General features: G+C 48.0%; 6 protein-coding genes across 6 annotated transcripts; 4 read left to right on the plus strand and 2 right to left on the minus strand.

The window, feature by feature from the left end:
• Window positions 1–576: 576 nt before the first annotated feature.
• Window positions 577–2,417, minus strand: GGS22DRAFT_43525 (uncharacterized protein). Its single transcript, XM_047967082.1, has 4 exons — window positions 2,184–2,417; window positions 1,760–2,078; window positions 1,171–1,710; window positions 577–1,116 (listed from the first exon to the last, which is right to left on the minus strand). The coding sequence occupies exons 1-4, from the start codon at window positions 2,202–2,204 to the stop codon at window positions 725–727; spliced, it is 1,272 nt and encodes a 423-aa protein (XP_047816242.1). The 5' UTR covers window positions 2,205–2,417; the 3' UTR covers window positions 577–724.
• Window positions 2,418–2,698: 281 nt separating this feature from the next.
• On the plus strand, window positions 2,699–5,362 carry GGS22DRAFT_169316 (P-loop containing nucleoside triphosphate hydrolase protein). The gene is made up of 2 exons (XM_047962304.1): window positions 2,699–3,195; window positions 3,259–5,362. Exons 1-2 carry the CDS (start codon window positions 2,974–2,976, stop codon window positions 5,035–5,037), a joined length of 2,001 nt encoding a protein of 666 aa, XP_047816243.1. The 5' UTR covers window positions 2,699–2,973; the 3' UTR covers window positions 5,038–5,362.
• A 1,102-nt stretch (window positions 5,363–6,464) lies between these two features.
• On the plus strand, window positions 6,465–8,967 carry GGS22DRAFT_43616 (uncharacterized protein). The gene is made up of 3 exons (XM_047967084.1): window positions 6,465–6,840; window positions 6,896–8,554; window positions 8,609–8,967. Exons 1-3 carry the CDS (start codon window positions 6,599–6,601, stop codon window positions 8,850–8,852), a joined length of 2,145 nt encoding a protein of 714 aa, XP_047816244.1. The 5' UTR covers window positions 6,465–6,598; the 3' UTR covers window positions 8,853–8,967.
• Window positions 8,968–11,850: 2,883 nt separating this feature from the next.
• GGS22DRAFT_181016 (uncharacterized protein) lies at window positions 11,851–13,385 on the plus strand (the record flags this gene model as incomplete). Its single annotated transcript, XM_047963830.1, has 2 exons — window positions 11,851–11,853; window positions 12,159–13,385. 2 exons carry the CDS (start codon window positions 11,851–11,853, stop codon window positions 13,383–13,385), a joined length of 1,230 nt encoding a protein of 409 aa, XP_047816245.1.
• A 1,065-nt stretch (window positions 13,386–14,450) lies between these two features.
• GGS22DRAFT_169320 (uncharacterized protein) lies at window positions 14,451–15,958 on the plus strand. Its single transcript, XM_047962305.1, has 4 exons — window positions 14,451–14,638; window positions 14,882–15,094; window positions 15,191–15,314; window positions 15,512–15,958. The coding sequence occupies exons 1-4, from the start codon at window positions 14,628–14,630 to the stop codon at window positions 15,716–15,718; spliced, it is 555 nt and encodes a 184-aa protein (XP_047816246.1). The 5' UTR covers window positions 14,451–14,627; the 3' UTR covers window positions 15,719–15,958.
• A 20-nt stretch (window positions 15,959–15,978) lies between these two features.
• GGS22DRAFT_43662 (Apc15p protein-domain-containing protein) lies at window positions 15,979–17,654 on the minus strand. Its single transcript, XM_047967085.1, has 2 exons — window positions 17,415–17,654; window positions 15,979–17,340 (listed from the first exon to the last, which is right to left on the minus strand). The coding sequence occupies exons 1-2, from the start codon at window positions 17,448–17,450 to the stop codon at window positions 16,264–16,266; spliced, it is 1,113 nt and encodes a 370-aa protein (XP_047816247.1). The 5' UTR covers window positions 17,451–17,654; the 3' UTR covers window positions 15,979–16,263.
• Window positions 17,655–21,026: the final 3,372 nt, after the last annotated feature.

A 21,026-nucleotide genomic window follows, 5' to 3' on the forward strand; every position in this document is an offset into this window, starting at 1 on the left:
ATTTATACCATACACGGATATTATACACGTTACATCGAACGCCCCAGGAGCGCAGACCTCTCAGGCGGCGATGTGATAATATTATATCAACCAAGCTCTCCGATTCATGGGTGCGGTAGTGCGGGGCTCCTTATCCTTGAAAGGGAGCTGGGGAGTTTGAGAGGAGTAGACGGTTGTGACGTTGCGGATCTATGCGAACGGTTAGCTACCTAGTAATACATATTAATGCAGCAGCACGTAGCTGGGTTCGGATCGTGCTGAACATGTTGGAGGGGAAAGACGGGAAGCTGCTGCTACAGATGTTACAAACAAGGTATAATACGGATACGAATGCATATCGAGGCGGGCGGCCAATCAAATTATTCCTATTTGCTCTTCGCATGTGTAAGTATAGGCGAGGAGCGGCTCTTCACGGCCATCCCCTTTAGGTAGGACTATCGTACGGAATCTTTGTCCCACGGATTTAAACGTTGCCGGCAGCATCAATGTCAAATCCGATCAACATCAACTCGGATTCGGCTTAAACATCAAGCCGGTAATACTAGGGATTCATTAAACAAAAGGAACACCGAATATCTCGGTGTTGAAACTTGAGGCCAATAGGATAGATGGACTGACTATCCGTGCACCGCGCAATTAACTTGCGTCATCACAACCTCACCATACCCCCTCCACCAAACGTAGAAATAACTGATACCGGGTACCTAGTGATAGGTACTACTCACTATTTACTGCTGCCACCGGCTTTCTTGTCGGGGCTAACTAAGCTATCAGCCATAGCATCTGCTGTAGCTTGCTTAAGCCTCTCACTATCGTCCATCTTAATACCTCCGCTACTCTTATCTTTCGTCTCCTTCTCATCCTCGCTGTCCCCAAGGCTGAAAGGATCATTGTCTGTGATTGGATTGGGGTCGACTGAAGATAGAGGCTGCCACTTGCTCTGCTTTCCGGGAGGCGGGGTTGAGCCATCCTTTGGTGGGATTCTCGGGGAAGCATTGTATTGGTCAATATCCTCTACAGTATCCTTGAAGGCAACCTTACGACCCTCAGGCTTAGGTGATGTAGACGGCGGAGGTCTGTAGATTGGGTTGCTCGATGGGCGATCTTGGGATGACCCTGTGCTTTGTTAGCCATATATCTTCCTCGCGACTCAAATTAGGTATCACTAACTCCCATCCGGATGGAGTCTTATTCCAGCAAAATCGTCGCTAAGCACTTGTGGATCAGCGTCGTAGCCGTGGTAGTCCGCACTTCTTCGAGAGCCCTCTCCGCTGCGCCTACTACCCAAGCTTTGACGCTGATTTTTCGAGGGCTGAGTCTCATCCTCATTTTCATCGTACTCTCCATCGATCTTCTTCTTTAGGTTGGTGAACCAAGAATTGACCTTAGTCTGAGTTTCCATGAACCCTTTGCGTAAATTTTCCTTGATAACAGGCAGATCATCATCGATGAAACTATGCTCTCGGTCGTACATCTCGTTAGGCTTCAGACCGGTTGCCTGTCGCGGGAACTGGCCACCAGGGCCCCTGTTCTGTGTTCTCGATTCGTAGGCACCGACGCTATCGTAGTGCTGAGCTAGTTGGCGGGCGTAGAGCTCGTCCGCCTCCATCTGCGACATGGGACTTCTAGGCCCAGTTGGTCGCGGGGGTTGAGGTGGAGGGGGAGCATCTTGTTCGGGTTCATTCTGGACGGCATCAGGATCGCTCATACCTTTTCTATAATCAGTAATCATCCTAACCGGGAGTAATATCGTACCCACCTAGCAGAGCGTTAAAAGCCGGATCAATTTGACCGCCACTCGCATTCAATACAGCCTTAATGACCACAAGATCGATGTCAGGGAAAGCTTCCTTGAGAATCTGCTCATTCTTCTGTTGTTCGGTAAGTGGCCGAGGGGGCTTCGGGGGCGCGGCTTGCTCGGTAGCTGCAGTTGGGTTGGTAGTAGTCGATGTCGCAGTCGTAGGGTGGGCATTGTCTTCACCGAGAGGGACTGTCTCTTGAATATCATCGTCATCCATCTCGAACGGGCGCACGGTGGTAGGAGACTCGGGTACGGTCGCAGATGGATTGGCCTTGTTCTATTATTGCCAAGTTCGATGTCAGCGACAGAGAAGGTGATCAAAAGTTGGAATGTAAATTGCGACTTGTCGTTGTCGCATGAATAGAAATCACATGAAACTTACGGTATCAGTCGGAGCTGACATCTTGATTAAATATAAGAGAAAAAGCTCAGGAAGTTATGCAATACAATAGAAAATGAACAATCAACGTTATGGAGAATAGCAAGATTATTGCTACGGTTACGATTGGTGATGAATCGTCGTTTGCCTGCTGAGGCCCAGCTTAAATTATAAAACAGGAGATTTATTGCAAGTGACAGTGATATAACTCTAACTTATGCAACCCATACCTAGAACGGCGCTGTAATGCACTTATGATATCTTGGCCCTGAGGGGCAACTGCGACTGCCTACCGGAGTTCTAAGGTTGCGACGCGCATGACGTCCCCCGCCACAACAGGGCTGAGTGCCCAATGACGACCCGACTTGACTTAATCCTGCGCCACAGAAACTCGTCCTGGCAGCCTAAAACAAATCAAATAACCCTTGTCGGTTCCACAATTCCTGTGGCTCATGAGCTTTAAGTGGCTTTCCCTCGCTTTACAAACAAGCTGAGGGCGGATGATAATGAATACTACGAGAAACTCAAATTAGTTGAAAACACTTGACTATCCCATTCACTCAACAGGAGCCCCGAAATTCTATGCTCATAATTATTGCTATGTAAAGGCTTGTCTAGCTATCCATAAACGTCATACTGCCTATGTATATGAGGTAGGAATGGAATGGATCTACGGTCCGGATTTTTTACTACCTCAAGTACTAGGTTGAATAGGTAGGTACACAAGACATCGACTCGGAGCGTTGGTGAAGCAACACAGCTCACAAAGTCTCTGAACGAATCTGTGTTTAACATGGGTGATTTCGATCTTAATTCGAACTTCATTCCTGCGCTTCATAAACCTTCGGCTTTGTTACCTATCGCCAAGCATCACGATAGCCTGCTTTATCTCATCGAGAAAAACCCTGTCACAATCGTCGTTGGTCAAACAGGCTCCGGCAAAACCACGCAAATACCACAATTTCTCGAGAACGCGGGATGGTGTTCAGACGGAAAGATAATAGCTGTTACTCAGGCAAGACCCCTCACTTTTTTTTTTTAAAAAAAAAAACCACCATTCCATGCTGACTAGTAATAGCCAAGGCGAGTAGCTGCTACAACAGTTGCTGTCAGAGTAGCTGAAGAATATGGTTGTGACGTAGGAAAAGAAGTTGGTTATTCAATAAGGTTTGAGGATGTAACATCTGCTGTTACCAGAATCAAATTCTTAACTGATGGGCTACTCATTCGAGAAGCTCTAGTTGACCCGCTTCTATCACGTTACTCCGTGATTATGGTCGACGAAGCTCATGAGAGGTCTATAAGCACAGACATTCTTCTCGGTCTTCTAAAGAAGATTCGAAAGCGAAGGCCAGAGTTGCGAATAATTATCAGCAGCGCCACCCTCCAGGCGGAGGATTTCTTAAATTTCTTTTCGGATCAGTCTGAGAAACAGGATTCTTCTGATGGCGAAAAAAATGAAATTGGCTCTATCATTAGTCTCGAGGGTAGAATGTACCCGGTGGATACTCTTTACTTAGAAACACCGGCAGAGGATTACGTTGAAAAAGCAATATCTACAGTTTTTGATATCCACACTCAAGAACCGGAGGGCGACATTCTTGTTTTCTTAACAGGTCGGGAAGAAATTGACACGGCCGTGCAAGCAGTTGCAGAACGATCAGCCCAACTTCCTTCGGAATCTCAGTCAATTTTGGCTCTGCCGCTCTACGCGGGATTATCAACTGAACAACAAATGTCCGTGTTCGATGGGCCACCTGAGAATACACGAAAAGTTATATTTTCGACCAATATCGCAGAAGCGTCTGTTACAATTGACGGCATCGTCTATATCATTGACTCCGGTTTCGTGAAATTGAGGGCTTTTGACCCCACAACCGGCATCGAGTCATTGACCGCGACGCCCGTCTCGAAAGCAGCAGCATTACAGCGTGCGGGAAGAGCTGGTCGTACAAAACCTGGCAAATGCTTTCGGCTCTACACCGAAGATGCATTTATAGAGCTGCCCGATGCGAACATTCCGGAAATACAACGATCTAATCTTGCGCCATTTATCCTGCAACTCAAGGCGCTCGGTATCGATAATGTTGTACGCTTTGATTATCTAACACCGCCGCCCGCGGAACTTATGGCTAAAGCAACCGAACTGCTATTTTCATTAGGCGCCTTAGATGAATATGCTAAACTAACAAAACCTCTGGGCATGCGGATGGCAGAGCTCGCAGTTGAGCCTATGATGGCGAAAACGTTACTTTCGGCTCCATTATTTAACTGTCTTAACGAGATATTGACAATAGCGGCGATGACAAGCCTTGGTGGTTCCGTATGGATTCAGAGAGAGGGAGAGAAAAAGTCGATGGAGTCCAGGCGACGGAAATTTTCTGTCGAGGAAGGCGACCATTTGACGCTTTTAAATACCTACCAATCGTTCCTAAAGAATGGTCGGAAGGACCCGTCGTCATTTTGTTATGCCAACTACATCAATTACAAGGCAATGACTCGTGCTGTTAGCATTAGGGCACAATTGAAACGTTACTTAGAACGATTTGGGATAACGACAGATGAGAGTCTCGAAGGATCGACAATTGGCAAGAGTGAACAGATTCGAAGATGCCTCACAACGGGCTACTTCGCCCATGCAGCGAGGATGCAGTCCGATGGAAGCTTTCTCAGTATTGATGGGGGAACGACACTCCACGCACATCCTAGCTCTCTCATGTTTAACCGAAGAGCTGATTGGGTGATCTTCCACGAGGTAATCGAAACTGGTAGCAAGATCTTTATTCGCGACATCAGCAAAATCGAGAAAGGGTGGCTATTGGAGTATGGGGCGGGCTATTATGAGATCAAGGCTTGATGGTGCAAGTCTGTGCCGTATTCCGACGACGAGGTCTACCTGAGAAAGGCAGTTGAGGTTTCTCGTTTAAGAGAAGCAATTCATGAAACAATATTGAAGCTAGATTTTTGAGGCTGAGACTTGAGTGGCCAATAGCAAGGGCTGGTTTTAAAAAGAAACAGCAGAGGGCTTACCGTTAGCTTGGTGCGCTAGCTAAGCTGTGTATGGGAATTCCCGGATTTAAAAATGTTTCCAAGGCTTCTTGATTACTGTATTCCTCCCTAATAAGTAACTCACAGTGGTAGCTTATACATAGGATCTCATCGTCCGACTTGGCTAAATACCCTAGCTACCTATGTAAGTATGTACATGTAGGTACCTATTTATAGGGTCGGTTTAAAGGCGAATTTCGAATCTAGGTCTGTTTACGTAGGACCGAGTTCTTTGCCGCATTAATACTTCCCTGGCATTTTAGTTGTGTGGTAGAGCGATCGATAATTAGCACGAATTGGTCGTGACTGGAAAGTTTAGATGTGACGAATATCTAGCACAGTTCAAGATCGTCTTTCATGCATGACGGAATTCGTACATATTTCCTTCTCATCTCAGCTAGATGTAAACTCGTCAAGGGGCCAATAAAAGGGGAAGATTACTTGAGATAGAGTCGTGCGGGTTGTGCCAACAGCTCAGCCAGCAGCTGGCCAGGACGCCGCCAGGTCCAGCTAGAAATTCAAGCATCTTAGCCAAGGAACAAGAAAAGGGGGCCAGATCCACTAGCCTCTTTTAGGATTAAACCGTTATCAGCGTTTCTATTCTTATGATTGATTGGATGAACGGCCGGTTCCTGCGTTAGCCCTTCAGGGGATTCCCTAGCCGATGCCAGGGGATGTACAGGGAAGCTACAGTGTATCTCTTGTTGATCATAGCCAATGAGATGTGTCTTCGGTCTAATGAATATTGGAGCTTTGGGTGGGTGAGGAAAGTGCCCTTTACTCGTTTGGAATTTCTTCCCCATCTAATTCATGTAAACCTTGATGTATTGTAGACTCCACCCCCCCTTCATTCATTTCCCCAATATTACTTTTGATTCGTCCGTTGTTCTGATCCCCGTCATCTAAGGATACCTTGTGGCTTGTACTCGGTAAATCACCTTCTTTTTGTCCCTCGCTTCTGTTCTTTCTCTTCCTTCATCCTCCTCATCCACCGCCTATCCAGGAGTTCGTCGACAATCGGTCCATCAGACCTAACTGCCTGCCAGCGGGCGTGCCGTTCTTTCAAAGCTAACCTACAGTCATTCTTTTGTGCCCCGACCATAAGTCATTCTTTCCAGCCTCGTGCATTACTCAGGCGTTAGTGTCAAGACGACGATTTCGTAGAATAGATTTACGTCCCGCTATATTTGGTTTTCGAAATCAGGGAATTACTATTCCTAGCTCGTCCTTCGACCTCGACAACTCAGCATCAGACGGCGTGGCATAATATCAAAACAAATGTTTTAGAAAACCGACCAATTTTCGACTTGAAACTTAGTTGAGGACGGGGTTGGATTAAGAGAAGGAATTGAGTTGGAGAAGTTGACGCGATGACGGGGCGTCATTTTCATCAAGCTCGTGGCCACGGTCACGGCCATGGCCACCACCACTTTCATTCAAGGGAATTGCATATCGAGACGGAACAGCCAGTCCAGTTGGAGACGAGGGAAGCAATGGCCGAGCATGGTTCTGTTTGGGCAGATACCATCTCTCGAATTGTGCCTAGGGAAAATAACCTCGATGAGAAGCCAGTCGGGAGTACCACAACCCTTCCGATTATTCTCGGTGTTTGGTAAGGAACCGGATATTTGTAGAGTTGAATTAAGACGTGGCTAACCGAACTATAGTATCCCGCTAGGACTTGCAATCATTGTCCTAGTTTATTTACATCACCGGACAACAGTTAGGCAGAGGAGAGAAGACGAGACAGACAAGTACAAGTCGATGGACTTTGGATTCGAAGGCAACGTGACTGGCAAGAAAAATAAGAGACAAAGTTACTTTGGGAAAGAAAAGGACCCGAACCACAAAGTACAGCTCTCCATGGACATGAACCTCTCCAGTCCTTATTTGCTTCCACCAGCATTGCACCAGTCCAGGGAATCCATGAACTCTCTGGCAAAATCCCTCCACCAAGATGATCCCTACCGACCGGTTACCAGCTACGGTGGTAGTGATGTCGCATCTATGCGTTCGTTCAACAAGGGACTCGATAGGGATTCTACCGTATCATCTGGTAAGGCACGGTCAAGTGGTGATCGTGATCCGTTCAGAAACCCGCCCCCTCCTCGCCGAGGTCCGTCTCCCCTCCAGCAATTGCCTCCCGTTGCTCAGCCGCCATCGCGTCGTGCTTCCGGTGACGAAGTATCTGCACCCCCAGCAAAGAACGAGTTCCGGTTTACTGATGATAATATCACCCTTCCTGGAGTACCTGAGATCCAAGAGCCCCCGGTCGCAGCTTCGCAGGGCCCACACAACGCCCGACCTCTCTCTAATGAATCCACGAACGCAAATAATGCTAATGTTGTCGGACCTGCTAATGCCATTGATGCTCGTGTTTCCCAAAGTTCTGCGGATTTATCAGGTGCTCGACCACCTCGGAAGGAATCTCTACCTGCTGGACTGGATATCGCTCAGGACTACCAAAATTATGCGGGTCATTTCCAAATTGACGGACCGGATAATGAGGTGGCTAGAGAGGAAGTTCGTATGCCGCACATGCCGGATGAGCATGAATACCCCCATTCGGCTGGCTTGGGCGTACCAGGACAGGACAACCGAAGGTTATCCGTCGGGTTCCGTCCTCTTCCCCCAGAGGACTTCCTTGAGTCTGAAGACCCCGAGTTTAGAGCCAACAGGATCCGATCTTTCTACAAGGAATACTTCGAGGAAATCAAAACGGATAACGGAAAGCCCCCTCCACTTCCACAACAACCCGCTTACCATGAAGACTATGATGCGAACTACCTCGGTGACACTGCATTCTTCGATCCCGAAACCAATGCGTTCGTTATGCCCTATGCACAGCCTGTCACCCGCCGTGCTATGACTCCGCCTCCAAGCAACAGACGACCTATGCCAGGACCTGGATCACGAGGCCCGCCTGGACCGCGTGGTCCCCACGGCCACGGTCCTCACGGAAGCATGAACATGCCTGGTCCCCGTAGACCCAGAGCCGGCTCAACGATGTCTGCCAGTAGGTGGGCAGCGATGAGCCCTCGCCCCGACTCATCGGCTTCCAACCCGCGTAACTTCAACAACGGAAAGCCCCGAAAGCCAATGCCTCCTCCTGCTGCACTAAACACGTTACCTACTCCCTCCAAGTTAAGAGATGATTCGATGGCTCTATTAGGCTCCATTGACTTCGCGCCTCCCCCTACCTTTAAGGATGTAGTAGCTGGCCGATCTCAGAGTCCCGTTGGCGAACGCAAGCCTTACATGTTGACCACCCCTATTCACTCGCCGCTAGTGAGTGCTTTCGACGACACTCCTGCGTTACCTAGTCCGTAAGTACAATTCTTAATCCACGTCTGAGTGGTCATATATCTAATGTCATCTAGTCATCTACTTCGCAAATCAGGAACATTCACTGGTCTCGATTTCGCTCCCCCGCGTCGGTTCAAGGATCCCGAATCCATGAGTGAAACCGGCAGTGTGGTCAGCAACCGTAGCGGTATATCGTCTGCTAACCTCAGCGCTATCCGTGCCGGTGCTGGCAGAGTCAGTCGTCTTCCCGGAGACACTGTCTTCACCCAGGCCGCGATGACCGACAACCTAAAGCCATCGTGGAACATGAGGACTTAAGGCGAGTTGGTCGATCCGAAGTAGGCTTGACATACCAAATACGGCGAGGCTTCAGCCGTCTTGTATATCTCTGAAGAAACAAATATGTACTGTTAATGCCCTTTTTATATTCTTCCATCCGGGAGGAGGTAATTTGGAAACCAAATCATGACCGGCGAAGCGTTTAACCTTGCATGGGGACACATTATAGAAGGATCGGTGCAGTTTATTTTACCGTGAGTCAGGTAAAACTAGGGAATTTTGCTTATTAGGTATTTTTGAACAGAATATAACCAGGTTGGTTTTACATGGAGCGTCGAGTGTGTGATTATTGTATGGTTCCCCCTTTTGCTGTAAAGTTCGTCTCTTTGCATTGTACTATAGCGTGTTTTTAATAAGGTTCTCTTCTTGGTTGAATGTGTAGAATGGGGATGTTTCTTGCGGTGATGATGCTCTCGAAGAGGTATGGATGGGATGCTACGCTTGAATTTTTGATACCGTGTCATTGATGTTCTTTGGGAGTATTTAGGCGTGTAATTCTGAAGGCTTGTCTTGAATCATAATGAACATATCTGAAATTTCGTAAATACTTGAGTGGATGCGATTCTTTACCTGTCGTATTTGATGTTTCTGCAAGGCGCCACATTAAACTCCTGTCACAGTGTCACTGCAGTCAACATTGCTTTAGGTTCATACACGCTTAACATTTACTCATTATAAAGTTATCGTATGAGTTTACTTTGAAAAAAATGAAGATTGACAATGCTTGAATTTTTAATTATTAATTTGACCTCGGAACGTTCTCCGAATCTAGATGGTCAGATTCGCGGAAGACTTCCTAAGGTGGGAAGCCTCAGATCGAAGATCTCCAACGGTTATGGGGGAGCTCGGGGTAATTACGTATTTCTCTTGGAGAATTGAATTTCCGCGACGTAATAGACATGCAGTTGCTGCATCGGTGAGAACTATAAGCTCGGTATTATGTATGTTTGTGTTTACTTTATTTAATTTAGAAGTAGGGGATTGGTTTTTGTATATTTCGAGCCCGGGAATAATGGTTGACGCTTCTATATTGTCATAAGATTTAATGATTCGTCTGATTCGATCGTACCACCAGATAGATTTTGTTGAGTTTATGGATACCGCGAACCAGTCGAATCTGATTCCTGCGTCCTTATTATGTACAGAATGTACGCTGTACAGAATAGATGGGTTACATACATGACACTGAATGAGGGGCTATGCCCTACACTGGGACTGCACAGAGCTTTGCGGCTTCTCTGGCGGCTAGATGAGACCCCATAAGTTACGGGAGATCTGCCCTTGCGTGAGTTATGGTAGGCTAGATAGAGGGCTGATGGTCTATGTAAAGATCCAAGTCGGTGGTACAGCGTGATGTGTGGCTGTTCAACTTCGAAGTGTTGTCAACGTTTTCCGATTTATCGAAGTTGTTAATTAGTCACTAGCTGATCCGTATTCTTTCCCTGTGGCAACTTAAATACACGTGGAATAAACTCTCAAGGTTCAACGTTCATTCGAATAGAGTTGCTAGACACAGCAGATAAGTTGAACTATAAGATTAGTGTTACTGACAAGCCTGTTTAAACGTGGCATTCTAAAGAAACTTCCTTGGAAGATTGGATAAAATCTCGGGTAGTAGTCCAATTGACGTTTAACGGCCCTTTAAAGTCAGCGTGAGATAGCCCGTCTTAAGCATACTAAGCTGTAGCGTCTTGGTAAGTCAGGGGCAAAATAACAGTTCATTTCGTGGCATAGAGTTGGTTGTCGACATACTCACTCTGATTATCGTCATATTTCTTTCTATCGCATCGAGATATATACCATACTGGATGATTTCAGTAACTATCGGGTTGATTACTGAATCATGTAGGATTTAGGTACTTACTCAATACTTAGGTTGCGAATGCGAGATGGTAGCGCTTGATCAATTGATATTGGTGATGAGCAAGCCACAGACCTCTAAGGGGAAGTACGGAAAAGCGGCACTAGGTCATTTAGGGCATCTACTAGCCTGCTATCGTGCAACCTGTGCCTCGTAACTGCTAAACGAAACCACTAACAAACATCATAGCGCCGGGATGTTCCTGCGAGCTGCTGTGAGATAAAACTCAATTGAGAGCCTTTACCGGATTCTCCGTGCTCATAGCAGGTACGACGGAAGTACAATTCTGGATCCAGTTGCGATTTTCGCAAGGAAATTTCCAACTTTTTTTTTGTGTCAATCATCGCTGTATATGTACTTACCACTGTATTTTCTCTACTTTCTCTACTTGAAAGGAATTGCCCCTGGACTAATCTTCTTTCAACTTATACCGTCATTCGTTATTTTTTTTTCTCGTTTTCTTCCCCCCTCTCGTGTTTTGTTCTGACGACATTGTCAAATCTATGATCTAATAATCACCTAGTCCACCTAGTTCATTGCCTTTTTTGCTAAATTCATCATCACTGTTTCTACTCACCTAAGACCTGTTACAACTCCTCCGAGATCCGTGCGGTTTGGTTGTTTTGCTGCATTCCTGTCCTATCAATTTCGATCCTCCTGCACATACGACAGCGCGAGAGACATAAGCGGGAAAAAATAGAGGAACTCAGCCACGCCTTAACCCAGAAGAAGAAAACCCCTGCACCGATCATCGCCTCGTATGCATTAGCCTATTCGTTCGCTCATTTGCTACAATTCCCTCTCCAGACACTAATCAAGACTGGACCGCCCACCGTCGACCGGGTCACTGCACCTCAGCACCTGTACCTACACTATTTGTCTTTTGGTCTTTTGTCCCGTCCCGTCCTTCGTCCACCCTCCTGGCGACCTCCCCTTCGCGTCTCAGAGCCCGCCCAACTCGAAACATCAGCCAAGGTCAATTGTCGATTTCACAACAGAGTTGAGGTTCACTCTCATCCAGTCTTTTTTGGCTGTGAGTTAGCTTGAGTTGTCTAGTTCGTTGTAAAGGTATGTATTTAAATTTCTATCCTATGTTATTCATTAAGCAAACACGCGATGGCATTTAATGCACATTCACAACTTATGCTGTGGCGATCTGCGACACATTCCATGATAACCTCATTGGACCGATCAGCTCCAACGCCCCATTCAGCCGAATGGCGTTCCGCTTTGTTTAGCCTAACCTCTCTAACATCTATACCGTCCTCTTTTCAACTATCTTCAACGCCATTCACCGCCATCTCCTCGTGTCATTTCGTACTAGGTATGCTAACATGACGCCCAGTCACTTGTTTGGATTGAAAGTTGGGAGGCAGTTCACCATGTCTACCAACGCCACGAATACGGACAATTCCGTACCGGAGACGGCTTCGAGTCCGGCCGCTGCCGACAGTTCGTCTGCAACTACGCCTAGCACTTCGGCTGGATCATCCACCTCGATACCTGAGACCACCTCTAGCACTACGCAGCAGACAACACCTACATCAACCTCTACAACAGAAGCCCCTCCTACTTCAACTAGCACAACTCCCACTACTAGCGACACTCCAACTTCTACTTCTACTCAATCTTCTGCTACCCCTTCTTCAACCACGACAATACCCAGTACTTCGACTACGCCATCCTCATCAACGACCACGACAAATCCGCCGACGACATCAAGCGTGATTTTCACCACTACGCAGGTTAGCACAGGAGAAAATGGGAGCACTGCGTTTATCACGGTCACTTCAACCCAGTTGAATACCAATACTGCACAATCTACTGCGCAAGCATCCTCTACAGATACCTCCGGCTCTGTTATAACCTCAAGTGCTTCCCAATCGGGTGCCATAGCTGAGCCGGCCAAAATCGCGGTTGCCGTTGTAGTTCCAATCGCTGCCGTAGCATTGCTAGTTATCGGAGGAATTTTCTTCTGGAGGAAGCGCAAGCAACGAATGGATGCGGCAGAAGAAAGGAGGAAGGAAGTCGAAGATTACAGTTACAACCCGAATAACGACCCAACCTTACCCGATATGGGAGCAGGAGCTGCTGCTGGGGCTTATGAGATGAAGGAAGATGGTGGATCTTCGGGTTATCGTGGATGGGGTTCTACTACCCTGGCTGGTTCAACTGGGAGGAAAGCTTCGACTACAATGTCGGGCGGCGCAGCAGGTGTGGCTTACTCGGATGCAACTTCGCCGACCAGAGGAAACTTTTCTGACACTAGATCAGGAGACGGCTTAATGGGCGAAGGCTCTCAATCACCGCAAGAAGGCGAAATTCTCGGCGCTATGGGCCCGGGTGCCGTTGACAACCGTGGGAACGATAACGGTAACGTACACCGCGGACCATCGAATGCCTCGTCATCATACAGTGCTGCTGGAAGGTCTGATGGCTCCGGCGAGAATACAGGCTCCTACAGTGGGCCCGCATATCTCGATCAATACGGTGGTAACAATCCATATGCTGACGGCGCTTACGGCCAACAGCGCCCAGGAGAACTAGGAGGGCAGCCGGTAATACGTGATAACCCGGCTCGACGCAACACGCGCATCGAGAACCCATCGCACTATCCTCAGCAAAGTGCCGGCATCTCACAGAACTTCTAAATTCACTTTCGTTTTTATATTTACCTATGTTCAGATGATACCCGAACTGGACGCAACATATTCTTTGTTAAACAACGCTGTTACGCGTCGTGTTGTGCGCCCTGTCCTTGGATTCTAAAATAATGGCGTTCAGCGGACCTTGCATTACGGCTTTACTATCTTTTGTGCATAATTAGTTTTGAACTACCGAACTCGGTTGGAATCTGTCTTAGAATTTTCTTTTCGGAGATCTCGATTACAAGGTCAGCATACAAAAGGGAACATGACGATTGTTGTATATATTCGACAAGGAGAATATCTGCTATATACATTTTGGGGTTCCCTCTCCTTGGTGTTCGGATCGTTTTTGTGTTTCTAGCTACTACGATCTAATATCAAACAGCCCTATCACATGCGCAAAGCGATGTACGACCCCGTCGTTTAGCTAGCCTTTGATGTCATTGTTGTCTACCGAATGGGGCAGCATTGAGAATCTAGGCTACGAGGGGCTTGCGAAGGCAAGGAGGGAGTGTGTTATACGGGATAGGGGCGGTACGGTGGTGTTGTAAGGTGGTGTTGGGGCTGGTGAGGAAGCTGGCGTGGTCCTAGATGCGAACGTATGTCAAGTCCAGACCATTTCAGGGAAAGAGGAGGATTTGTATGGGAATACCTACCTACCAAAGTAGGGTTGTCATTCGATAATAATGAAAACTACGGCCGAGAAACCATTTACATGAATGAGAATATTGCAAAATTTTTATATATCTTGACTCTTTTTACTTAATATTTTAACCATTGGTAAATATACGGCTATACAATAGTTCTCTTGATCCCATTGAGTCAGAACTAGCATACAGAAGATAAGTTCATTTTATATGTACCTATACATGCATAAAATAATGGAATTTTAAGTCTACCGTACCTCTTGTGATATCATGGGCGAACACAATGTCTTGAGCTAGGAAGTGACTAGCAGCGGGAAGGAACCGGTATGTGCCATTTGGTTAAAGCTTCAAATACTCCTTCTTTTCTCATTCTTATTTTAAGTTAAGGTTACTTGCTTACCAAATATTTGGTTTAGGTCAACATAAGTGACGTCGTTAAATTCAGAAGGGCATTGCTGACCCGATGCGCGCCAAAACCACACGTGGCAGCACCTGGCAAATGCTTTTATCCCCAGTAAATTAATGCTACCTCATACCTAATCTCTTTATTTTTTCTCCTTCTCTCTGCCATCCTTCAACATCGACACGCAACAACAGCATGGCATCAAGGTATGCAATTTTCAAGATGTATCTATCAAACAACGAAATTTATCATTTAGCCGGGATACTTGACAAGGAACAAGTCCCGGTAGTCTACTTTCCTTGGGACACTTCGGAGATCTGATGTAGATCTTGCCGCGCCGCCTGTGCTCGGAAAGGGGAAAGCCTCTTAGGGCTGGACTATTGACTATGAACCAACACCTTTGCGCGTGCACGGGACTGGTAGATAAGGGGCTAACACGATGTCTATAGATTCGGCCATTCGACACTTCACCAGCGGGATTCCCGCAGCGCCCTGTTCGAGGGATACAGCGGCAGCGGCCGTAACAGTGCCGACCCTGCGAGACGATCCAGCCCGGCCGCGGGTTACGGCTACGGATACCCCGGAGGTAGTAACGGGTCAGCGAGTTCGCATCTTGGTGCGGATAACAGAGGGACATTCAGGCCCGCGACGCCGAATTCAAAGTACTTCTTACTTCCTTCTCTTCCGAAATCATAAGCTACCAGGGAAAGCCTACACGGGAAGATGGAAACGAAGGCTAATATTGGGACGTGACATAGGGGCCAATACAGCGATGCGGTGCTCAACGAGCTAGAAAGCCAAAACGACCAGCAGGTCGAGGGCATCTTAGGGAAGGTCAAAGTCCTGAAAGATGTGAGTTTTATACTGCTGTTGATGCTGCGCGTAAGTTGAGGGGGACGGGTTTCTCTTGCTTTATTATGATAGTTCATATTCATACTATGCTATTAATATAAACAGAGAAAGAGAGGGGAGCAGCGAAGTTGTCTGCGGAGTGGGTAGCCGAAGTGGAAGAGAGGAGAGAGCGCGCGGGGTGTTTGCGATAAAGAATATGCTAACGTAGTGTTTTCGCTCCGCGCAAGATGACGGTGGCTATCGGCGACGAGATTAGAGAGTCTTCGGCGCTTGCGGAGAAGATGAACGATACGTTCGACTCGACGCGGTTAAGGCTACGCGGCACTATGAACAGGATGTTGGTCATGGCTGAGAGGACCGGCGTCGGCTGGAAGGTCTGGCTTGGTTTCTTCGCTGCCGTGATCTTCATCTTCTTTTACGTCTGGCTTTTCTGAACACCTACCTCCTTTCGTTCCGGGTCATCTATCAACATACCTACTCATCTCCAACCCGTGAACGAACAACAAATTCCCATGCGCAAGCTTTAGACACGAGCAGCATTACATTACATCACGGAAGGCGTTGTGGCGTGTTTTCATTTTCCATTTTTGGCATCAACAGGGTACAACGGTACGATCGAGCAAGAGAAAAGGGGGGGAGATGTTCTGAATAGCACTGGGTAATGCCGCAAAAAAGTACGGACACGAGACGAAGTTTCACGAAGTACATATGGGAACGATCATTGGCCAGTCAAAAAATACGACGTTTGTAATTAAATGTATCATAATCCATCGTCTACTTCGTCGCTTCTTGCTCGGGTTTTGGCAATAGTAAATACTATTAAGACTTTGGCTGGCTGATTACACGGATATCCATAGGCGTAGGGTATGATGAATCAGAAAAGGGTATCTTGGTATCTTGAGGTAATGCAAGTGATGTGTGTAATCACGATGAATGGTGAATAGGCCTAGTAAAGGCACGGCACCTCCTGGCCTCTCCTTTAGCCTCGGCCGCGGCGTGCAGGACCGCTGTTTCGCCGCCGCTGGATATCAGGGCTACTGTGTAGCATGCTGCTCTCGTCGTGCGATAGTATGTCACTAATAGCAAGACTATGTCGCGTCGCGTCGCTGCGTGCTAGACTGTGCCTGTATCTCTGCGACTGGGACGTCTGCGCGGCAAAGCTCATCTCGGGCTGGTCGCCGTCGTCTTCGCTGCTGTCATCCACCTCCGAGTCCGTATGCTCATAGCCTGCGTCCTCTGCTTCGGGGATGTCATCGTCCAAGTCGCCATCCATATCCATATCTCCACCGTCTCCGTGCCCGACTAGATCGTCTTCCTCGATCATCTGGGCTTGATCCTCGTCGTCTACTTCGTCGTCGACGCCGTAGTAGTTCCCATCAACACGCCCTCGAACCATGGACTCGCGGAACGCATCGTTCGCTTGCCTCATCCGCTGCGCCATGAGCTGCCGCTGCACCTGCACCGCCTGCCGCACCGGATCATCATCGTCGTCGTCGTCGTCATCACTATCACTATCATCTTCCTCATCCTCATCCTCTTCCTCGTCGGAACCAGATCCTGCCCCGAAGTCGTCCGCCTCGGGTATATCCTCATCCAGATCCCGCGCCCCGTCTAACTGCACATCGTCCATCACCCCATCCTCCCCCTCCCCTTCTCCCTGCGCGTCGAGCAAAGCGTCCACGCCACCGCCTCCCGCGGCTTCGGCCTCCGCTAGCTCCTGCGCTAACTGCTCCCGCCGCAACGCTTCCGCGTGCTCTTCTGCCTCCCGCCGCTCCTCGCGCAGCTGGTGCAGGGTCTTGGGGATCCCGAGGGGCTTCAGCCATGCGGCGCCGAAGTTCGTCACGTTCGCGCGCCGCCGCTCGAGGGTCTGCTCGTCGGCGCGGAGGCGGGCCAGGGGGGATCGGTCGAGGAGGTGGGCGCCTCGCCGGTGGTTAAGGCCGGAGGGGTCGTGTGGTTGGGGGCCGAGTGCGGATGGGTTATTGGGCGGGTAGGGGGACGCGTCGAGGGAGGCGGAGGCGAGAGGGTTTCGTGTTGATGTATACCATAGTGCGTGAGACTGGACGCGTTGGTTAGTTCGCGGGTTAGGGGGGCCGGGGTAGAGGATCCCGAGGTCCGGGATGGTTTACTTACGTCGCGCGGTGCTAGGTCGGGTAGGAGGGATAGCATGATGGTCGAGGTTGGTCGGGATGGTTGAGTAGGTCGATGTCAGGCTAGAAGGGACAAGGGTTGCCGACTAGATACAATTGGCGGTGTTGTGGGATGGCGGCATGAATTTCATCCCGCCTAATTTCTTCCTGCCGCAGTAACAGGAGTATTGGCTGTTCTTGGACGAGGTGTTGCGGTAACGGGATGAATATGCAGATCTAAGAGGATCTAAGGTGGGATGTTGAGGCTCCAAAATTATTACATTTTGTTATGACTAAGCGGGTCTTCCAGCTAGGCGTAGCTGCCCTGTAATATGTACTGTACCTACCCGGACCTACCTAGGCGACATGCGCTTTCCGGTGTTCTCTACTCCAGTTGTCCGGGGTAGTAGCCCTGGAACATGCATCGTACCTTCAGCATCCTTGGATACAGGAATGCTATGTACATGGCAATCCCAGCATAAATCTTTTATGAAAACAACTTCAAAAATCATCAAACTCGTCCCGATATTCGCAAATGCCAAAAGAAGGAAGCCGACAAGGCTAACGAGGACTCCCTTCGCATAAGCATGTGATCGGGTACTCGAAATGGACGTATCCACGTTCAATGTTGGTTTCGAAAGTCAAGTGCTTCTTGCAGCCTGCGGCCCTGCGATACAACAATACTGCTTCGACTATCAATACTTTTCCGGAATAGTAGCATATGTGCTGTCACTCCGAACGGTATTTCGGATGAGAGTCGACTACAGGGACGTCTTCGTGAATATCCATACTCCTCGCAACATACCCGGTACATTCTCAGACTCGTAGCCTATGCCTATGACAAGTCATGTCTTTCCGAAATACGCTTACCAACGAGAATGCTATGAAAATCATTTTCATCAAGTAATGAGAATACCCTTAAATTGCTAGTCCAGGGCATTCTATGCAGCGTATGCAGCGTATGGTACGAGACCATCAGCGGTGAGTAGAGCCGCGGCTTATGAAACGAACAACTAGCATATTTTCATTTAGGCTGGCCCATGGACTGTTGCTTGACTTACATCGACTACGGGAATTCTCGGAACGAGAAGTAGAAAGTGGAAATCTTTTACGCTTCCAGAGGACGAACGAGCGCTGAAGGTACGAATGCGCCCGACCTCCTCTTATTACTGTATTTCGCACATAGTGCGTTATGTGGTGCACGTGCTAGGGACCTGATCCCAGTTCCCTGCCCCCGCCGTCGCCCGTCAGCCTTTCCAGGACTTCTCTTTACTCTAATTAAGTCCGCCCCGCTTCCCTCCGCGACTGGCAAGGATCAGGAGGGGAGAGACTCTGTTCCAGCTTATTTCGTCGCCAGGCCGATCTCGCTATGAATCCTTCCGTTACTCGGTTCAACCTTAGAGAGAGAAACTGACTGATGAACGAATATCGGGTATGACCGCTGTTCGAGTAACAGGCAAAAACGAAGCCCGAAGTTCTCTCGAGACGCTGCCATCCGTGACGCGTAGTTCTTTGCGCTCGGAACGAGGTTACGATTCTGTCATATATTCGCCGAGATCTAGATTGGCTACGGGTCTACGGGTCTACATATGTGCATACTACCCTATATACGGCCTTGTTAGCGGCTCGCAAGGAACTGTCCCAAGGCTAGTGGGAGAGATAACGCTCATCATGATTAACAAGTCTTCTGATTGGCGGCTTCTTGCTTTTGCTGTTGTCGATTTTTTTACTTACAATTTTTTTCGAAGCGAGCTAGAGGACGAACTAAGTAGCACAATGGTACGGAAGGTCACGCGGCCAACCAACCTACATCGACCTAGCACCAGGCTTGTAGCCCCGGTCACATCTTCGACGACTAGGTTCTGTATGTATGGTTCAGCATGTATGTAACACTGCCGCCCTGTCCTACTTAAAATGAAATGCAGGTTCACCTTGCAGAATAACACCGAGTAACACAGCTAGAAGTTCAGATGGCTGTTCCATATTCTGAGACTAGCATGTCTAAGACAACACTTCATTGGTCAACTGTCCGTTTCCTCTAACCCATTGTGGTAGTTGAAGTTGTTTAGAGATTGGGGTATGGCTGAATATAATGACCTATTGATAGATCTATTTTATAGGAAATCGCCTCCTATACCACCCGGAGATCAGCCTTGCTTGTAAGATCGCATACTTCGAGATATATTTCGAAATAAACCATCAATGCCCGCAGTCCCAACTCGTACCTCCTATGATTGTTCGATTCATAACCTCGTGGGCAAACAACAAGCAGTTGCGTCAGCTCGGCACATACGGACTACCTACCTGCTCATTTATCGCTGCGGGATATAATGGAAATTACCCCCTTTGAAGGAGAGACGTACATACGACGTGAGACACATCCAAGAAATGAGGCATCTCGGTTGATTCCCCCATGCGTCCTCAAATCAGACACTTAAGATGTGAGTATTTGTCTGCCCGTGATGGAGAAACCCCACGCTGCCACGCAGCATACCCCAAATGGAGGCTCTCGTAAGCGCATTCGTCTCTCTTCGGACCCTACCACCTGCTACCCAACCTAGCACATCGCGAGCTGCATACTACCCCCAATACATACAGTACACAGCAATAGTGTTCCGCAGTAGCGGGTAACGCGACATCGGACCATAGCACTCTTACGATTCGGGAACCAAATGATGGTCGAAGTGATTGGACCATCCAGTAGTTTGAACGGACTTTCTTTAGGTATAATTCCTCGTTCGACGTTTTAGGCCAGCTCTGTTTCCCATCCGCCAATCCGTCTGCACGGAAGAGGTCTTCGTCTTAGACTCCCTGTCTGCTTCCTGGCCAGATCCCTGCTTCGGGATATGCATGTCTGTGTGGGGTGCGCAGGGTGCGTTCTGGAATGGACTCTGGCTAGTATATCCATAATCCAATATGGTGTTGAGGGGCGTTTCTGTTACTCAAGTCTTCACTTGCGGCTACGTAGCTTAAAGACAAGACGCCTCCGATGAACGGCAAGCACATAACTAAAATTATTATAATTTATTGATCTGCCTTATTTCTGATTTGCGAAGATCAATCAGCTGTGACCAAATAGCGCCTAAGCGAATAAACTCCTGCTCGTGAGTGACGATCCTCGGAAATCCGATTACCAATGAACCAGTGCCTTGGGTTGCAAGTCAAACGCCTAAGCTTTTGCTAACTGCACCATTACGACATGGACGCACTTCAAGTTAGAGTGAACGTTAGATTTGGGTATCGAAAATAGTGCTGACAGATCTGATTCTCTCTTTAGTAAAATAGGTTGATATTATAGAATAGGTAGGTAAGTACATATATGTAAGTAGTTGTTGTGTAATTAATTAGAAAAAGGTAGGTACCTACCTAGAGAGAAGAAAGTTACCTACTATCTCGCAACTTGATGGCATGTTGCATCTCCTAGGAATTGTAGCAATTGTAGCAACCCATGTATCCATATTATTATTATATACTAGCAACATACGTAGCAGCTAGCAACATCAAACTAGCAAACAGTCTCTCGTATCATCCACAACCCCCCAAATTCCTAAATCGATAATCAGATGGAGAGTCCCTCGCGCCCTTGCGCCATCTCTTACACTTACGTGGTCATCTT

The sequence above is a fragment of the Annulohypoxylon maeteangense genome (genome assembly GCF_022496945.1).
Source record: "Annulohypoxylon maeteangense strain CBS 123835 unplaced genomic scaffold GGS22scaffold_15, whole genome shotgun sequence".
NCBI lineage: Eukaryota > Fungi > Ascomycota > Sordariomycetes > Xylariales > Hypoxylaceae > Annulohypoxylon > Annulohypoxylon maeteangense.

What these genes read in the sequence shown, in the direction of transcription:
- GGS22DRAFT_43525 (XM_047967082.1), bottom strand. Translation starts at nt 2,204, where the DNA reads ATGTCAGCTCCGACTGATACC. An exon ending in GGCTTTTAACGCTCTGCTAG is followed by an intron (nt 1,711 to 1,759) that starts GTGGGTACGATA and finishes ATTATAGAAAAG; the next exon opens with GTATGAGCGATCCTGATGCC. An exon ending in AAGACTCCATCCGGATGGGA is followed by an intron (nt 1,117 to 1,170) that starts GTTAGTGATACC and finishes AACAAAGCACAG; the next exon opens with GGTCATCCCAAGATCGCCCA.
- GGS22DRAFT_169316 (XM_047962304.1), top strand. Translation starts at nt 2,974, where the DNA reads ATGGGTGATTTCGATCTTAATTCGAACTTCATTCCTGCGCTTCATAAA. An exon ending in AGATAATAGCTGTTACTCAG is followed by an intron (nt 3,196 to 3,258) that starts GCAAGACCCCTC and finishes GACTAGTAATAG; the next exon opens with CCAAGGCGAGTAGCTGCTAC.
- GGS22DRAFT_43616 (XM_047967084.1), top strand. Translation starts at nt 6,599, where the DNA reads ATGACGGGGCGTCATTTTCATCAAGCTCGTGGCCACGGTCACGGCCAT. An exon ending in CCGATTATTCTCGGTGTTTG is followed by an intron (nt 6,841 to 6,895) that starts GTAAGGAACCGG and finishes ACCGAACTATAG; the next exon opens with TATCCCGCTAGGACTTGCAA. An exon ending in ACTCCTGCGTTACCTAGTCC is followed by an intron (nt 8,555 to 8,608) that starts GTAAGTACAATT and finishes AATGTCATCTAG; the next exon opens with TCATCTACTTCGCAAATCAG.
- GGS22DRAFT_169320 (XM_047962305.1), top strand. An exon ending in CCCGCGACGCCGAATTCAAA is followed by an intron (nt 15,095 to 15,190) that starts GTACTTCTTACT and finishes GACGTGACATAG; the next exon opens with GGGCCAATACAGCGATGCGG. An exon ending in TACTGCTGTTGATGCTGCGC is followed by an intron (nt 15,315 to 15,511) that starts GTAAGTTGAGGG and finishes GCTCCGCGCAAG; the next exon opens with ATGACGGTGGCTATCGGCGA.
- GGS22DRAFT_43662 (XM_047967085.1), bottom strand. Translation starts at nt 17,450, where the DNA reads ATGCTATCCCTCCTACCCGACCTAGCACCGCGCGAC. An exon ending in CCGACCTAGCACCGCGCGAC is followed by an intron (nt 17,341 to 17,414) that starts GTAAGTAAACCA and finishes CAACGCGTCCAG; the next exon opens with TCTCACGCACTATGGTATAC.